The sequence below is a fragment of the Meleagris gallopavo genome, chromosome 2 (assembly GCF_905368555.1).
Source record: "Meleagris gallopavo chromosome 2, MGAL_WU_HG_1.1, whole genome shotgun sequence".
Lineage (NCBI taxonomy): Eukaryota > Metazoa > Chordata > Aves > Galliformes > Phasianidae > Meleagris > Meleagris gallopavo.
The window spans coordinates 48,143,450-48,163,501 of record NC_139405.1 but is presented as its reverse complement, the minus strand read 5'-3'; the positions used below and the strand labels follow the sequence as shown (position 1 = coordinate 48,163,501).

General features: G+C 37.5%; 1 protein-coding gene across 2 annotated transcripts in view; it reads right to left on the bottom strand.

Annotated features, from left to right (window-relative positions):
* LOC100542625 (coiled-coil domain-containing protein 170) overlaps positions 1-20,052 on the bottom strand; it is a 56,520-nt gene that overhangs the window by 35,665 nt on the left and 803 nt on the right. Inside the window, exons 2-5 of one of the 2 annotated variants that reach the window (XM_085217037.1) lie at positions 19,499-19,604; positions 18,932-19,173; positions 17,387-17,552; positions 15,687-16,430 (exon numbers count right to left, since the gene is read on the bottom strand). In XM_085217037.1, coding sequence (XP_085073163.1) covers positions 15,687-16,430; positions 17,387-17,552; positions 18,932-19,173; positions 19,499-19,604 — 1,258 coding nt within the window. Of the gene's footprint in view, positions 1-2,439; positions 2,468-4,106; positions 4,181-5,648; positions 5,807-15,686; positions 16,431-17,386; positions 17,553-18,931; positions 19,174-19,498; positions 19,605-20,052 lie in introns of those variants that run through there. The other variant, XM_031552457.2, reaches the window with a different exon arrangement.

Genomic DNA, 20,052 nt, shown 5'->3' with positions numbered 1-20,052 from the left:
TCTTTCCTTCAGTTCTCAAGCACTGCAGCAGTCTTGACAGCTTACATACCGTGGCCGGTAACATCTATTTCAACTTTATTGTCCCCTACGGAGTTACAGAGCTCTTCCTAAGAACTCCCTGTCAGCAGTTTCCTCTCTTAAAGCAGTAGGGTGTAGCTTGGATGCCTTTCCTTATCTCAGCTTTGGCAATGTATTGCCTGTGCAGACAGCCATGCGATAGCTTGATAAGAAAGTTCCAAGTTCTTTAAGGTTTCATTAAGCCAGAAACCTGGAGCATCCAGAGTTTAACAGAGACTCTTGCACATATTATCTTGAAGTTAAAGTGTGATATGTAGCCCTTCTGCTTTCTTCTACACTGACACTGATTTCCAGGATGAGATAAACTGCAAGTTCAATTCCTACCCATTCTAAACAGGAAAAAAAAAAAAAAAAAAGCTTTCTAAACAGGTGAACATGTAGTAAAATAACCCTTTATCAAGAAAACGTACAAAATTCCCTGAGGAACAACACAAAACTACTAGTTCAGAGTGCAGCAGAAGATGAACTATCTTCTGGATTATCTTTTATAATATTGTCAACTCTTTAATCTTTCTTCACTTCAGTAGCAGACACTGGGTTAAATCCATCAAGTTTAATCACATTCATCTCCTTAAGGATGCTCAGCCCTTCTGCTTCACAAAGGAGTTACCACTTTCATCAAGCCAAACTGATACATGCAGAAGAGCTCATGGTCACATGCAGCCAGCAATCTCTGAGATAAAAGGGTTCCTAATTTTCTCAACACATTATCACACTTCTCATGGAGTAAGCAAGGCATGTACCATCTTCTTTGCTACTTTGTCTTACCACCTTACTCCACTTGTTGTTTCACACTGTACAACCAGGTGAAATCCTTTGAGACCAAGTTTTGTTTCCTTCTGTAATATAGCAAGGCTCCAAAACCATGGAGGGAGCTTGCAGACAGTGACACTATATTATTTATATATGTAACTATACTTATACTACTGTGTGGATGTAAATTTTCTTCTCTAAACAAACACAGTCACTCTGACTCCATAGAAAGGAGAAATTCAAAACTGCTTAAATAAAAAAAAAAATTGCAGAGCAAGGTTGAAGAGTCATCAGCAATAATCATTGTAAGAAAGTCCATTAGAGCTGGAACTTCTGAATCCCACATTTGTCACACAATTATCTTTGTTAAGATAACTAGCACTTTAAAGATGTAAAGATACATATCTAGAAGGATTTGAAAGAGTTTTAAAATAAGTCAGGTGCAAAAGACAACTTGAATCACCATTTCACACGTACCATTCCAATGAGATTTATAGAAGCAGTTCTCTGCATTCTCAAGTGCCTTAGCAAATATAAAGCCAATCATTGTGACATCACACTCAAAAGGCTGGTATGATTATAGCATTTTTGGCAGGGAGCATGCATATTTTAATATTTAAGTAAATAGCTTTCTATGTTTTGCCAGCAGCTACTGGCAGCTAAATCTGATTATTAGTCATACACAACAAAACGCAAATAATTGGGCATGACTCTACTATAGGAGCAAAATTTATATTGCACATGTGGAGCTTTTGTTACTCTTTGGAAAATTCAGATTTGTAAAGTCTCATGAGTACTGTAACTTATACTGATTACAGTTAAGTGAATAAAGTGTTAAAGGAATAAGAGGCAATAAACAGAAAAAGCCTTCACGTATTGTACTTCTATCAGCTCTAAGAAGTCTGGGTTTTGAGTGTTTCTCCCATTCACACTGTGGACTTCTTTAAACTCTTCCCATTTACCTGCAAGAAAACGTAGTTTTCATTTCACTTCCAGTGCTAAAAAAAAAATCTAAGTCTATATTTACAATGTTGAAGATCAGTAGCTACTTGGACCTTTGGCTTCACTAGCAATTCCTTAGAAGACAAACAACATAAGGTCATTGTTGTTATTATAGTTTTCTACTCCATTTTCATTTTTTACCAGATAACCGCTTCTTCCACCATTTTAGAACCTGGCCTGTAATTTGCAAATCTCTTTTTATTCGGAATCAACAGAACTTCAACATTTACTAGATATATACTTCCCCATACACTTCAAAAACAGTCAACTGTTCAAGTCAGTCACTCCCATTCTGCTTTTGTCAGCTTTTCCTTCATTAACAACATCCTTTCCCACTATAAGCTAATCTCAATCCTTGCAAACACTACCACCACTGCTTCCCTTTCTCAAATTATATTTAATTTAAAAATTTAAAAAAAGTCCCACCAAAATAGAAAGCCCTCAAGTATTATCCACTGACCACTATGCTGAGTGATCTGCCAAGCCTATTTCTTGCCTCTTAGGGAGCTACATTTGGTGCCCACACTGTTGGGCACTGCACTCGGGGCTGGGATTTCTTCTTCACATTGAGGGTGGCATAACAAAAGTGAACAACAATTCACTAACCTTTGTGGACTCTGTTCTCCCTTCATTTCTATAGAAATAAACAAAACAAGAAAAAAAAAAACAATAGAGGTTGAAAAATACTATAACAGCTCATTTTCTATGAAACAAAATAAATCCTGAATCTGTAATATTTCTTTTTAGTACAAATTTATATTCATGGGGGTATACGTGCATTAAAATTGTTCTAATTTCTGGAAATGCAATGCATTTTCATAACACAGCAGCACAGCTCATTATTATTTCTTGCAAGCAGAATGAAGATAACATCCAATATAAATTGCTGGGATGAATGTGAAGTTGGAAAAAAATCCATACCAAATGTGGCTCCCTAAGAAATCACAAGGAAACTTTAGTCCTAAACCTGCTACTGGAAAAGAGGGAGACTAAAGCTCCCTTCAAAAGAGGAATAATAGGAATTTTTCATGGGCTCAGCTACGGTAAAGGAGAGCTTATAGGCTGTTATTTGATTGTATCTGTTGCAACTACAGTTGGAAACATAATATTAAAACTTTGTTGCCATTCAGAATCTAATCTTTATAGTTTTCTATAAAAAGAAAAAAAAAAAAAAAGTTAGCTTCTTTCTCAGTAATACTTTGCACAATTTCCCTTGCCTTCAGAGATCTCAAAATACTTCTATTAGTAACGCTTTATTAACATCAATCTTAAAAGTTGCAAGTACTGACTCAAAACTATTTCCAATTTGTCAGTCTGCCCTTCATATTCTCCAAAATCTAAGAAACGTCCAATTACTTTTGATCACTTCCCAATCTGTGAAGACCTTTTTGCTTTCTCTGGTTTGTTCTTTAACCGAGCTCAACTCTCTGCTTGCACTTTGCGTGTGCAACTCTGAAAAGCTGAGCTCTAGGAGGGGTGCATGTTCTCTCTTGGTTACATGTTACTGTGTCCAGTTTTGGTCCCCTCACTGCAAGAAAGACATTGAGGCCCTGGAACGTGTTCAAAGGAGGGCAACAAAGCTGGTGAGGGGTCTGGAACACAGGCCATATGAGGAGAGGCTGAAGGAGCTGGGAATGTTCAGCCTGGAGAAGAGGAGGCTCAGGGGAGACCTCATTGCTCTCTGTAACTTCCTGAAGGGAGGTTGCAGTGAGCTGGGGGTCAGCCTCTTCTCTCGTGTCATTAGTGATAGGACCAGAGGAAATGGTTTCAAGCTACGGCAGGGGAGATTCAAGCTGGACATTAGGAAGTATTACTTTTCAGAAAGGGTGGTCAGGCACTGGAATGGACTGCCCAGGGAGGTGGTGGAGTCGCTGACCCTGGGGGTGTTCAAGGAAAGACTGGATGTTGTGTTGAGGGACATGGTTTAATGCGAGCTATTGGTAATAGGTGAACAGTTGGACAGGATGATCTTTTAGGTCTTTTCCAACCTTGGTGATTCTATGATTCTATGTCTGTGGAGTTTTTATGCATTGCACCGTTCTAGAAACATGCAAAACTAAAGTGTTCTGAACAGCCCAAACAAATCACCAAAGAGATTTTCTAAATTCCTTTAGGAGGGTACTGCCTAGTCCTACCCTCCTCCCTTTGCAGTAATCATTAAAGAGGTATTACTGAAAGATAAAAATCACTGTCCAGGGTTGTTTCTCTACTGAGGAGATTTGATTAATGGGGCTCAAATGAAAGTTGCATGATAACCAACATTGCAGCCTTACCCTCTATTACCAGCAGCAGTTAAAGCTTTGCTGTCTTTCATTTTCCTCTCTGTCGGGATGAGGTGACTTTGCATCTAAATATAATAATTAAAACAACAAGTTATTACGATAGGAGAGAGCAGTCACCTCAAGGCAGAGAGAGATAAATCAATTGATGTAAATATTATTTAATATGTTAGGATTTATTTATTTTTTTATTTTTTACTTTGCCATTTGGCAGCATGGCTAAATTAATAAATTTGTCCTGACAGTTCATGTCACTGCTTTCCCAAAGTGAATAATGATGAGAAGCTGATGTATTTCATCTCAAGATACTAAAAATGGTAAATGCTAATGCAAAAAAAAAAAAAAAAGGGGGGGGGGGGAAATAAGCACTTAGTTTTGTTATACATTATGCAGTGGTTTTCACAGATTGCTTGTTCTACTGTTTTTACTTCAACAATGTTGAATAAAGGTGAATGATTTTTGTAAAATAGTTGCTAAAAAAATGTTTAAAAACAGACCATGGAGGAATGCGACCCTTGAAGTTCTCTTATGATGCCTGTTGTGTTTTACAGCATTCAAAGGAAGCCAAATGAGATGAGATACATTTAGATGTGCATACATAAACACAGTCAAGATGGACGAGCGCTGCAGTTGTATTTGCTGTTTATGTCCTACAATTTATAAATATATAGTTACTAACACACTGCTGAGCACCTACTATTTACTATGTTCATAGACATTACTACCTTCATAGCCTGCCTGACTTCAGTTCAGTAGTATGCAGGATGAAGTTACTGCCAATTCTATAATTTAGCAGCATCAACAAAAACTCTGCAATCAGGTCAAAGCAATCCTACTGAAGAAAAGAGCAGTCAATCTTACATAACAGAGGTTGTGTGTGTTGACTTCGTGCCTCAAAACAATATGGTACAACTACACAAGCGCCATTCAGCTTTTGGGGATATACCGAGCTGTTTGTGCACTGATAGCTCTCCCTTCAGAATAAGAAACTGCTGCACGTTTCCTGCTGTATCTTCAGTAGGAATGAGCTGGATCCTTCCAAGCCATATCCTAGAGCGTCTCCTTTAAACCTACATCAAAGCCAGCAAACCAACTTCAAAGGATTAAGAAACACAGAGAAATAATTCTCAGATAACCGTGAATTCCTGCTCCGTGACAGACCCTCCCTTTGGAGCACTTAACAAGGAAAACTTTTGTCCTTGAATCTGGAAAGATAAGCTCTAACGATCGGCTGGAGCACACTAAGGTGGGATTGAAGCACATCCCCACCAACACGTAAAGCCCTGCAGCTGCAGAAACTGTTTAAAAGAAAAGAACGAAATTAAATTTATAATTGAAGAGATAACCCGTAGGAGCGGTTCACAACCGGCCTTACGGCCAGTCACTCTCCATAAAAACAGCCAACGCGTTTACCGGACACAAGGAAGGCGTTCGGCCAAAACCGCCGGAGCGGGGCCGCGCCTCGCATTACCCCAGAGGGGCCGCTGCTCGCAGCCCTCCCCACTCCGGTAGACGCTGCCGCCCGGCGGCCGATACCTGAACGAGCCGAGGGGCGGCCGAGGCTGCGCGAGACCCGGCTCTGGAAGCACTCATGGCGGCCGCCGCGGCGACTCCGTTCCCACGGCAACGCAGGCGGGCAGAGGGACCGGGGCGGCTCCGCGCTTTTCCATCCAGCTTCAATTGCTGTTCCTCCGGGGTAGAAGTCGGAATTGGCAGGAGCCGGCGGGACGTGAGCCCTCACCCGCCATAGCATTAAAAAACATAGGAATACCGCTGTCATCTAGTTGGATATTGAGACATGCATACTGAATCAATATTTTCTGTAAATTATGTCTCAGCCCTCTTCTGGAGCTAGTTTCTACTCGTTATGGGCCAGTACTGAATACACACATTCAGTAACACTAATATTGGGTCTGAAGATTAAGGTCAACATGCACGCACCCTCCCCATTATAGCCACGATCTCTTTTTTTTCCCCCCTTTAAAACATGACATCAAACTATGATGCCACAAAGCCATTTTCATCAAATCATAGACTCATTTAAGTTGGAAAAGACCTACAAAATTGTCAAGTTCAACCATCAAACTTTTTGAGTCCCAGCACTGAACTATGGCCCTTAGTGTCATGCCTACACATCATCTCTTAATACCTCCAGGATGAGGACTCCACCACCTCCTTGGGCAGTCCATTCCAATGCCTAACCAACATTTCCGTGAAGAAATTCCTGATATCTAATCCAAACCTCACCTGGTACAACTTGAGGCTGTTTCCTCACATGCTATCACTTGTCAATTGAAAGATACCCACCTCGCTACAGCCTCTTTTCAGGTAGAGTGATGAGGTGTCCCCTAACCTCCTTCAGACTAAGCAGCCTCAAATCCCTCAGCCACACTCAGATGCCTTGTTTTCTAGTCCTCTCACCAGTTCCGTTGCTCTTCTCTCTACACGCTCAAACAACCCAATGTCCTTGTAGTGAGGGACCCAAAACAACACAGTACTCAAGGTATGATTTTACCAGTGCCATGTGCAAGGGGACAGTCACTTTCCCAGTCCTGCTGGCCATGCTTTCTGACTCAAAACAGGCTGATGCTGACTCACTTACGTGGGCACATTGTGGGCTCACATCCAGCCAGCTGCCAATCAGCACAACCAGAGCTTTTTCTGCTGGGCAAGAGGCGTGAGTCATATGCCACACAGGTGATGGAAAACAGAGCCCAGAACTGTAGCAGCAGCAGCTGGGCCCACCAGCAGTAGGTGGAGAACACAAGAAGTTCTCTCTAATTTGCAAAGGGGAAGAGAGCTCAGTGCCTGGTAGTGAACTGTCTTTTTGAAAGGAAGCTCACAGAAGCATTTTTCCACTGCAAATAAACACTGACCAACAAAACTTCAATAAATCTGACAAAAAACTGCCCTTCTCCTTCAGAACTGAAGGTGAAGAGTAGATGATGTTTCACTAGCACCATGCTTTTGGCTCAGGCACAGTTTCAGTCTCTTCTCCAGAACTGTGAGACGAGCACACCACACAGCATGGGGAGACCAGGCTGCCTTCATTACAGCAAAAAGATGTGCAGCTGACAAGGGAGGCCCTCCTCCACACCTGCCTTCCAAATCAAGTAGATAAACATGGGGGCAGAGGAACTAGCAAGAAAAAAAAAAAAAAAAAAAAAAAACACCCTTCAGATGTGCAGGTGTATTGCTGTTGCATATGACTTACTGTGGAGATTCTGTGAGCTACTTAATTGGGCCTGCCACAATGCCTCCAAGGAACAGGGCAATCTCAGCAGATTTCTGGACTCACTCTGAAGTCAAGATGTATGACACCTTTCTTTCAGTTTCTTCTTCCAGAGAAGAAAATGGAAAAGCTAGGGCTGGTATTATTTTTATTTATTCATTTTTAGAAGAGAGCTGTAAATGATCAGTTCATTATTTAGAGACATGCACGTGTATGCTACTCTCAGGCTGCAGGCTCAACATAAAGGAAAACTGTGTTAAGGACAGATTGCTGTTACCTAAACATACAAGTCTGCTCTATTTTTTTTTTTCCTCCTCCTGTCTGTGCGCCTGACACTATGTCACTCTTTCTGCCAATAACAGAATTCTCCCCATCTACACACAGCAGTGCCAATGTAGATACTCACCATATTTTAAAGTGTTGCATCGCTTAAAGTGATTAATTTTCTCTCTTAAAGAGAGAAAATAAGACTGGAAATAGAGCAAAGGAAAGAACACTGAGGCAGGTGTGGGGCTGAGTCGTCCTGAGGCCCTGGCCAGATAATGTGCAGCAAAGGTAGCCATGTGCCCCCATCTCAGTGAGCAGTTGGGAAAAGCCAGGTTGTTACAATTTCAAATGCTGTTAAATAAAAGAGAAGAATGACTGGATAAGGCTGATGAAGACAATAGCAGATTTGGAACTTTAAAGGAAACGGTACAGAGAAAAACATAGTACAGGCCAAGCTGGGGAAGGTCAGGGAATAAACAATGCAAAACATGTACAAGGTAGTAATGAATAGGGAAAAGTAATTTGGGAGCAATATATACAGTAGCTAACTGCATCAGGCAGTACCAGCACATCATGTTTTTGTTCCTTGCATCCTGGCTCAATCAGACACAGAGAACAGCTCCTTACTAGCAGGGTGCAGCAAAGGGCTTGGCACAGGGTCTGCCAGTGTTGCTGTGGGCACAGCCTCACACTGTGCTCCAGTAGTGCAGGTCTTGCTGTACCCAAATCAAAGGTGCTACAGCCACATGCTACAAAGCACTGAGTCAGTCAAAACTCATTCTGCAATTCAAATATATCCGATATTTTTGACAGGCTGAATTCGTACAGGTAGTCTCATATAAAAGTCAGCATAAAACTTCCATATGCATAGACAAAGATTTCTTGTTTAGTATCTGACTACGGCCCAATCTGTCCCACTACCAGAGCCCTGTACAGATGTGTGGCTAAACCACTGTGAAACTTTCTCCCAACTTTATGTGCTTGAGTGCATTTCTTCCCCCATCACTAATCCTGCAGTGCCACAGCTGGTTCAAGAGACAAACTTCAGCTACTTCTACAGCCTTAGTGATGTAGAGATAGCATATATTATATGCTATGAAATTATCAGGATTTAAAAAAAAATATACTAAACTGTAGTGAGAATAACAAAAAGGGAAAGAATAAAGATGAGGAAAAGCAGAAATTTCATACAGCACTGAAAAGACTGTGATAATTTGAGGGAGTGCTATACCTGCCCTTCAAGACATTCCACTAAGGAAAACTATCTTATTACAGCATCATGAATCTTAAAATATTTTAAAGCTTATTTGCTAAATTCTACAGATAGAGCTCACAAAAAGGACTCAATGTTTCTCTTTACAGAGGGAACATAAAAACTTAAGAAAGACTAGTTCTGAATGGTTTTTTTTTTGTTTTTGTTTTTGTTTTTTTTAATAATTTCAGGGAATCATTTACATTGAATGAAATGCTTCATGATCTGTTACAGAAAATACATGGACAGGATTTATCACCCTGAGAAAAGAGTTATGCCAAATCTTAAGTTCATGTACTTAATAAAGTCACTCTAATCTTTGAGCAGAAAATGTTGTTTCATTAATTCTGCTATCATCAGATATCGTCATATAAAATACATTATAAAAATTGATTAAAAGGCTGAATCAAAATATTAATCTTGAAAATAGTAGTCCTTGATTGATGGATACTATATAGAGAAAACCTACTAACCTCAAGCCATTTACATCAGTAGCAGATTGAGGTGGTGAAGTATTTCGGTTTTTATGCACATCAGTTCCAAATGATTTGCATGATATGCATTTCAGGCATTCATGCAAAAGCAAATAGAGCTGAGGTAAAAGAGGTTAGCAAAGCTAAGCAAAACTAAGCAAAACTAACTTTTAGACTAAAAGAAAAAAATGAAATCTCTTTCTCCAGAAGACTGTATTTAATCTGTCTTCAAATTTGGCTAAAATAACTGAAAATACATTTTTCTTAGAATCACAGAATGGCCTGGGTTGAAAAGGACCGCAATGATCATCGAGTTTCAACCCCCCTGCTACATGCACTACAACCACTAGACCAGGCTGCCCAGAGCCACATCCAACCTGACCTTGAATGCATCCAGGAATGGGGCATCGACAACAATTTTTACAAACACTGGGCATGAAAGTCAGAGGGGATGATAAGCCAAGACTCATGTTTGCCTTCACAAAGGTATCAGCTCCAGATACTCAATGTGTCCAACGCCAACCTGTACTACCCACTACCCATCACCAAAAATCACATCCTGCAGCACAGGAATTTTCTTTTGAGTGCCTTATCTTCATCTTATCTCCTCTAAATAAAAAAAAAAATCAAGACAGAACTTATTTCTCTTTTGTTAGTTGACACCAAAGTCTAGCTCACGACTAGCAGCGGATATGATATAGAGATCAAGTGCTAGAAACTATGACTTCAATTAAAGGGAGATACTGCCTCTCTGGAGGCAGCTTCTTGACGCATTTACAAACTTCAAGGTAGAAAAGTTATTAATGCAATTATATTATCAAGAAAACTAGAAGAGAGACAATATAACTAATAGGATTATGAATGTTTGTGTTTGTATAAGTTATGTCTGGTACCAGGTACTATTGGAAATCTAATAGCAGGCAAACTTAGGGATTTACCAGCCTTATAAAGTCGAGCTCCTCCTCTGCCTAAACAAAACAGCAGGTGTTTGGGTTGTTTGTTTGTTTGGTTTTGGTTTTTGTGAAAAAGAGTTTAACTCCATCCTCATCCCACGTGAAACTTCAGATGTACTGGAGAAGACATTGTGAGGGGTCATGAAACCCTCTAATACACATTTCTATATATCTTGCATTAGCCTCCTCCTTAGTTCCAAATATTTGACTTCATTAAAGACTTGAAAAAAATGGGTAGAATCCTGAAAAATGAAAAAATTTGTGGAAGTGTAGCAATGTCTTTATAGGAAGTTTGAAGGATATTGATAAAAGCAGCATAGAAATAGTGAAAACATTTACTTTATACAATCATAATATGACAGTTAATTCATAGAAGTGAGGGAGAAAAAGAGAAATGAGCCAAACAGCTACAGGAAGTATAAATAAAACACCTCCTTAGAATTTATCTGCGGAATTCACAACTGTGAAGCTAAGCCAGAATTTAAATTAATTAGCCTGTGCTGATTTATGAAATAAATGTACCTCTTCTATTTCCAGGGGTAATAGAAATGCATCTGAATCAGCTAGAATAAAAATTATTAAATTTCAGAAAGGTTTGAAAACCTGATCTTGGACCTGTTCTTTAGACAAGGAAAAAAAAAAAAAACCACCACCAACACCACCACAAGGTGTCCACTGTATAGGAAAAACTCATCTACTGTGCTGACTGCCATACTGTAAAGAAACAAAAGAAACATTTCAAACAATACATTTTCAGTTTCTTTCAGAACTCTTTAGATTAGTCATAGGTTATTTTTTGCCTTAAAACAAAATCATTCTATACTTTTGCTCTGTAAGTTTGGATAGACAAGGCTTCTGAGCAAACAAAATACTGAATTAAAAATGAGCAATTCTATAAAAAAAAATTTCACCTCAGAATTATTGTTATATACAATGCATACATAATGATGGTAATTTCTGGGCAATAGAGTGAATATTTTTCATATGCTGACAGAATACTGGAGATAAATACATTTCGTGTCAAAGAATTAAGTAGTTCAACCATGAATTGAAATACACTATGAATTTTAAAGCAACTGTTTCAAAAGCAACAATTAAGGTTTTCAGAACATCAGTAGCGCATATAAAACAAAATTTTTCAAACATAGTTGCATGGATTGAAATACTGAAATGCTTCCAATTTTCACTGAAAACATATGGAGCACCTATCAGTTTAGGAAACGACACTGGTAACTGCCAGCTGCACTAACCGTAGGAAGAAATTGTCACATTTATTTCAACAGTTTCTCAAAGTTTTGAAACAAACAACAATATTGGCATTGTAACAAGGTAAAACTTTTATTGAGACATGGTAGTATTAAGGAAAAAAAATAAGGTACTCTTATCTATTTCTTTCAAAACCTCAGTGGATAAATAAGCTTTATTGGCATTATATAAAATCCATGTCAGAGGAAAAATACCAGGAACTTAGACCTGAATTATTTCAAGTTGGTTTTCCAGCCATTAAAACAGAAGTTTGACATTTGCACACAGTTAAAGGATTTGTTTCTTAAAACAGTTTCCAGTCACACAGTCAACTTATTTTCTGCATCTATTTTACAAAGCCTCATCTTACAGCTTCAAATGCATACAGAATTATTGTATATATCTTACCCAATGAATTGTCAAGTCTTTAGTTTCATATACTGGTTTTCTTTGTGCCTGTGACACTATTTTTCTACAGTTTCATCACAGATGGAAGTCATCGTTATCTCTCAAAAACTGATTTACAAATACAGTTGCTCAAACGGTAGAATAAAAAAAACAGAGTCAAAAGACACTGGTCTGTGGTCCTTGGAATCACTGAAAATGCCCTTATTTTTGATGTAAGTAATCAAGTGGCATATGGGAAAAAAAAAACCCTCAAGAATTTATTATACAAATCAGTAGCTCCTGAGTTATTCTGTAGAAGTATTTTGGGCAATCAGTTGTGACTAATGTACAGAAGCAACTTTCTTGAAGACTCAAGAAAATAATTATGCAGTATTATAGCATAAGCTATTGCTATAATGTATGCTTTATACTAATAACAGTAAATTCCACTTAAGTGCTGTAGGTGCATGTTGCCCTTTCACAAAGCTGCATTTACACAAGTAGTTAACACTGAATATCTACAACAGGATTTCCTAAGTGGATACAGTATTTTCAATTAAACTGTAACTAACTCAGCAGGGAGGACAATGCCTCACCAGAGTAACACTATGTTGTGGCACGGGAGAATATAATACTGGCATTTCAGCATCACTTCTTTTCCTTATTAGCAATGCAAATTTTACAACAATACAGCCAACCAGCAAACAGAAAGGTATGATGCACACTATATTGTCTATAAATGGTACTTTGCAGCTATAGTAAGTCAAGCAATTTGGAAGATATGGCTATGCATTCTTTATATAATTGTCACATGTAAATTTCCAGACTTCTCTTTGTGAGGGGTTAAATATATGCTCACTTTATGAACTGGAGAATTGAACTTCCTTTTTTTTTTTTTTTCCCTCCTCTCCTCAGTGTGGTATCATGCCTTACATTACATTTCAAGTGCTAATCTAAGAACTACATGTCTTAAAATACTCAGGAAATCCTGCTTCCCCACAAACATCAACACAACGGCCTCCAACAAGAAGACTGAGTACTACTGTACAACCACTGATGCATTTCCTAAGTGGTTTAGAATTTGTAGGACTATTTATCACGACTTCAGAGTACTTACTGCATTGAGTTTCCAGAAATAGAGAGCTAGAAAGCAACTTGGGAACACAGAGACAGATTAATAGCCAGATAAAAATGCAAACAAGTTTCTCAGCATCTGCAGAGACTGGGAATAGATTCGCCTCTTAAGCAAAGGAATGCCTTAACAGTGAAACAACCCTTTTTTCTTCTTGTTTATTACACACATTTCAACCTCTTCAGCAGATTAAGTGAGCACTGTACAAATAATCTGTACATAAACAAATCAGGTTCTTTCATTAATTATTTTGTTTTTATTGCACGTATTCTACAACATCCATTTTTGTATGTGCTCTTGACCCAAAGCTGTTGCTTCAAAGTGCATTTGAAATAAGTTAACAGCATCCTCAAAGATGAGAAACTGAGGCTCCAATGGTCAAACTCATCATGATGTTTATGTATTTTATCAAAGCACCAAAGCTGGAGCCTCCTTGAGCTCCCTCCAGACAAAGATGAGCTATCTGACCTTCAGCTCTCTTAACTGGATTTCTAACTTACACATTCTAATCAAGTGATTTACGATTATAGAATATAGAATTGCTCAGGTTGGAAAAAATGTTACAGATCATCCAGTCCAACCACAACCTAACCAAACTATCTTCTAAGAGTACTAGGCCAGTGGTACAAGGCAGATGGACAGCACTAAGCCCACCTCTCAAAACTAGAGCCCCACCTCCAATATCATATTGCCTCTAGAAATTCCCAGCATCTTAGTTTTTGAATATTTGACCTTGCAACTTTCATATATTTTACTACACTTTCAGATGTCAGAAGAAAGAAAAACACAAACACAAATAATCAAAGTCATGAGTAAATGGAGCATATTCATCTACTATATAGATCTTTATTATAAGAATGCAGTCTCTTGTAGCAGCAATTGATTCTCTCCATTTTAGAATGATAAATGAGGCATACTTCGCTAGCAATTTCACTTAGCAGAAGGGGATTCCAGTTTTATTTCAAAGCCCAGAAAAGCTACAAAATATTCCATCTTCCCTCTCCAACTTCTTTAGACCTACTAAAGTCTATCCTTGTCTTAGTTTAACCATGAGTGAAGAAATTTCTTTTAATCCAACTTGCACCATAGAGTCATTCTAATTCTCTTTCCAAAGCATTCCAAATGTAGTCAATAAGGACACTTTGGTGTCCTCTGATTAACTGTATAATATTTCACTGTATCTATAAAATGGAAGGGGAAGATTCTCTACCTATGATCTACTCTTCCTCTCCATCTACTCTTCCTCTAAATAACAATGTCCTTGGTTACCAGGGGCAAGTTCTGCTGTTAGAAGCCCTGGACAACTTCACAGAGAGAAAGACAGACTTTTAACACCATTTCCCAACAAACCTGCAGCTCTTCTATAAAAGGCCCTAATTCCAGCAGTACTTTAAGACTTGAGAGAATCCATTTTTAATTTTATTTTATTTTATTTTTTTAAGAAGTTACTGAAATCCTTCTCCTTTCCTTACATTTTGAGAGGGGGGGGGGAAGGAAAAAAAAAAAAAAAAAATCACAAAAAGATTACCAAATTCCCACCCAATTTCAGTGTGAGGTATCCTGACACTGGAGTAGAGGAGAAGAAACTGGGATGTAACTCCAATAAGCAGCAATCTGTATGGTATATATCTCTAACATATACTGTATTTCTCAGTGCAACTGGGGCTGCATTTCCCCAGTATATATATTTTAGAAGGATAACATGATTTTTAAGTTGAAAGAGGCAAAAATGCTTCAAACACAATCACTAATATGAAGGCCACCTTCAATTCAAGCTTGTGTTTTTTTGTTGTTCTTGTTTTTGTTTTTCTTGTTGTTTTTGGTAGAGACCCTTAAATAAATAATACCTTCCACACTCTTAAAATGAAATTGTCCTTTTTTCTACTGATTTTCTTACCATATAGGATAACTTTCCTCTTACCAAGAAAATAAATAGCAACATTCATTCATATTTTAAAATAAAAAAATTTAGTTTTCAAATTCTAAATCAATATTTACTAAAAACATTTATCTTAATATACTGCTAACTATATTCAAATAAAGATAACTATTTAAAAACGCTGAAAGCAGTTTGTCCATTGACACAAGCAACACATAAAAACTAATTTATGTGATAAAGTCTAGGTACAAGTAAACTCTTTCAAACTGTTTTAAAATATGATCCTGCAATGACCATATTCAAAAGAATTTATTTACGTATTGCTAAAATATTAACTTTCATGCAATGTGTGGCACATAAAGAACAAATTATCCTGAAGTAAGTAAATACATGCGTAGATGTGATTAAGGAAATGGCTTCTGAAGTAGATTTTTCACTTCTTAAGCATAAACTCTCATACCCACAGATGAGGGGAAAAAAAATAATAGACATATTCATCTTAGACATCAGCCACTGGCATTAGAAAAAAAAGTATATATTGAAATACAGAGCGATTTATGTACACAAAGTCAGCTCAGAAATTTTTATGGAACGTCCAAGTCTTAAGGAACAACCAATTATTTGGAAAAAAGGGCAAACAAAAAAATCATTGCTTAAGCCAAACAGAGAGAAAGCAGTCACAACTCTTCTACATCTAGCCGTTAGAACTTTAGGAACCATTTAACTGGAATCAGGGAGTAGCATCAAACTGAACTATCCCATATTTGCCACTTATCATCCATTCCGGTTCAGAAGCCTGGATTTGTTCACCCTGCCCAGGCTTCAGGCCAACCTGAGTGTCAGATTTCAGTGTTCTTAAACTACAGAGAGGTGCAGGATGAAACTTGTTCAAGGCCTGATGAAATGGAACAGTATACTCCCATTTTCTATCACCTGTTAATTTTCTATAGTTTAGATCACCTTTAAAAAGAAGCAAGTTTGACTTCTGTAAATCAGCATACAAATCAGGAGCAACCTCGGCCATGCTGGAATAGATATGAGGCAAAGTCCAAAACATGTGATCTTGGTAAACCCAAATGCCCTTTTTCAAGTTGCCCTCCCAGTTTATCCCACATCTAGACATCCACATATGATTAGCTGACTGGAGCTGTTTAATAGTCCAGTTAAAATCATTCTTTGTTGTATCTGACACGTACCACGGAATACTTTTTCCATGGAAATGGACTTCATCAGCCAGCTTTGATGACAACAAGAAGTCAGTCAACACAAGATCACTTACAAGCTCAAATCCAGCATTATCCAAGATTATATCAACTCTAACAGTACACTTATCTGTATTCCTTTTTTTGGCATTTATAAGTAGTGACCAAAGTTTTTCCATATCATTCACTATGATGTAAGGTATCATGTCTTCCAGGCATTGTAAAGGACTAGATTTCTGAGAGCTTTTCTCACCGGCTGAAAAAGAAAGGTCACACTTATTGCCCCACAGTGACACCTAGAAAGAGGGGGAGGAAAAGAAAACACAAAAATCACAGTTGGTAAGCCTCATTACAGTTACATTTCAAATATCACATACATCTAAAGATTTTTATTTGCTTCTATTTTAGGGACATAAAAGCTCTAAATCCACATTTTCTTCCAAGTTTAAATAAAATTCAACTTCTTGTACAATAATCTCAATACTGAAAAAAAATTCTTGGAAGGAACTAAACAATGCTCTGCATTTATGCAGGCATCAGAAACATGCATCAGCATGTTAGACAGACATTTTGGATTGACATAAGTACACCAGAAAAATTGTAATGTATATTTTCTACACTGTAATTCCAGAAACCATCAGAGGGAAGACAAAAAAAAAAAAAAGGAGTAGTAAAAGCATGTTAATTTATATGATGAAGTCGGGTAAGCAGCAGAATTTATAATATTTTTTTCCATGAATACATAAAGTACACTCTAACGAACTTCTTACAAAGTACAAAGACTGATCAAATAGTTCATGTGCATTGTTGCCAACAATATAACTTATCATAATCCTATGATATTTTGTACTCTACCCAAATGCATTATTTTCCAAGAAGAGTTATGAGCTTTTAAAGCTCTTCTGGCCCACGTACATCTAAAGATTTTTCAAGTGATGGTAAAATGAATTGCTTTCAAATTTTATGGTTAAACAACAAAAGGGCCATCTGGAAATTGACTCAGATGTTTTAGAGATGCTTTTTTTTTTTTTTTTTTTTTGAGGGAGAACAAGCGAAGTTTTCAAATACACAGTGAACATCAGTGGTATAAGGAAAACATCAAACTTAATACAGGTGACCAAAACATAAACATTCCCAAAGTAGCAATAAAGTATATCTGTCAGGATTTCACCACATCTTTATAAACATAAGAGCTGAATTTTCTTTATAACCTCAAGCTTTCATTTGTTACAGAGAAGCACTACAAGTTTACCTGCAGTAGTTTAAAAAGTTCCCCCTGAAGTTGCTTTTCATCTAAATCCTTGATGTTTTTAAGAAGTTCCTGAAAGTAAGTGCATAAAGCAATAATAGCCTCTTGGGATTCAAAGAAATTTTGAGCCTTTCCTTCCTTAAATACGTCAAAGCTGCCAATAGGTGGGCTAAAAATAAGAAGAGAATGAATGTATTAACATACTTTCCACATTTTCTATGACAGAACTTGAAACATTTGAAAAGGAAAGGTCAGAGCTCAGCTTCTTTAAGCCACATTAAGGAATCCCGCTAGATTTTTCCAGTTTCAACTCATCATACTGGATTCTTACATATCTCAATAAAAACTTGATAACATATCTTACTGGAACAAATAGCATACAGGACATCTTGAAATTATTAGCAACATACTCTGAAAATGAACAAGCGTTCTATCACGACTGCACATACTGTAACAATTATGAACTCCATTTTTCGTACACAGATGAATAAAACTATAAAATATAAGTGAAAAAGCACAGTGAATTCACATGCACAGTGAATTGTGGGCCCATTTTTAATTGGATTTTTGCCTACTGAAGTGTATCTCCCATACCAAGGTCTCTTACAGTGGTAATTCTTATGAAAGCTTTTAACTAAGACTTTAGAAAATTAACATGCCAAAGTTGACAAAATAATTCAGCTCCTGTAATATATTAGAAATATCAACCTAAAGTAAGAACCGTATTTGCAGTTATACTTTTTGACAAATGATTGAACCACATACTTAAGAGTAGACAAATAATAAAGATCAAGAAATGTAAAGCTTACTTTAAGAGCAATCCAGAAGATTTTTTTGCTACGGGAGTTCAAATTGTGCAATATCTCAGTAGAAACAAAGAAATCCATTACTGTGTTTCTGTCTCCATAATGCTAAGGAGAATTCCACAGTGCATAAAGCTTTTGAGCTTAAACCTGTTAATTCCTATCTCTTTACATTGTATTGGCACCTCTCCATAGTACCAGCACAACAAACTCCTACCAAGTTATATTTAACCAGGATCAGCTCCTTAAGTTGATGCAACATGTGGGCTGTCAAACACAACTGGAACTAAGATGATGGTGCAGAATGAACAGGGGCTATTGAAGCTGGGTGTTCTGCAGTAAGAACTTCAAATTTCTAGCAGTAGCAAAACAAGTTAGAATGCCCAACAGATAGGTAGGTTAACATATACCTCAAGACACAATTCTAGTCTTTAAAAATACTAAATAACTTCTAAGATCTCACTAAACAGTAGTCTGCAAGGTCAAGCTAAACAGTCAAACTTGAGAGACTTCGTAGAGACTAAGTCACAGAAACTGAGACATAATAAAAAATACTACCTTCTAAATCTACTGAATGAAAGTAGAAAACATTGATTTTAAATCTGAAGTGTGAGACAATGGGAAATTGATATAGTAAAAGCTTAAAATTCTGATTCACCTTACTTCCTATAGTCTTTCTTTCTCCCAAAATAAAAACGGAAAACAGTACTGTCTTGCAGAGTAAGACACCAAACCAAATACTTACTTCTGTGCTAATGCTGCATGAATTCTTCGATACATGTAACACTCTACAAATAACCAAGGGGACTGGAACCAACTTGGTTCTCCATTTCCATTTAATAGACTACGTTGGTAGTCTAGGTATTGATTCCACAGGGCAGCATCAGGCAGCTCATCTTCTAGAGGAATCACAGGTTTGTCTGTTTGCAGTTCATTCCGTAATTTGGAAAGGAAGGATATAGCTCTCTTCTCTGCTTCAACACCTTTCTGAAATAAGCGAAAAACAAAAGTTCCTATTCTGAACATTTATTCCTATAGCAACATAGTGCAATCTTTCAGGAAATCAGTAAGTGATAAGCCTTAGCTGCCACACACAAGTCCCAGAACAAGTCAGAGCTTGATACAGCCAAACACATTTGGGTGAATGACATTCATTTTATGCATAACATCCCAAAATGAATCACACACTGGACTTCTTTTTAGATTGAACCTTATGGTTAATAAAGGGGAACAGAAAACACAAAGGCACAGAAGGGATCTCTAATAGTTAGGGAAAAGCAAAATCCCAGGCAAGCAGAAACCTTACTCTTACCTCCCCATGTTCTTCAAAGAACTCATTTTTGTGTCGATGCAGAGTGTCAATAACTTTTGTGAGGATCTGGGGTAGTCGGTCTTTAACTGTAAAGTATGCGAAGGATCTAAAGAAGAAAGTATCAAAATGTTATTACTGAAATTATGAAATATCTACTATTTTTTAAATAGTGCACTTTTTTTAAATAGCATGGTCTTAAAAGTCAGTTTCTGCACGCATAAAACAGTTGATAGCAATGAGGAAAAAAAAAACTTTAAAAACCATCTGGATGTGGTGCTCAGGGACATGATTTAGCAGAGGGATATCAGAGTTAAGGTAGTATAGTTAGGTTGTGGTTGGACTTGATGATCTTTAAGGTCTTTTCCAACCTGAGCGATTCTATGATTCTATGACTGGCCCTGCCAAAGGGACACAAACAGGGGCTAATTCCAGGCTAAAACGCATTCTCCAGTTGCTGTTACCAGATATGAAGACATAAAACTAAAAGCACAGAGTACCGCCTTCAGCTTAGGTATGTTTGGTATCAGTAACCTTTACAACAGCAAAATCCACAC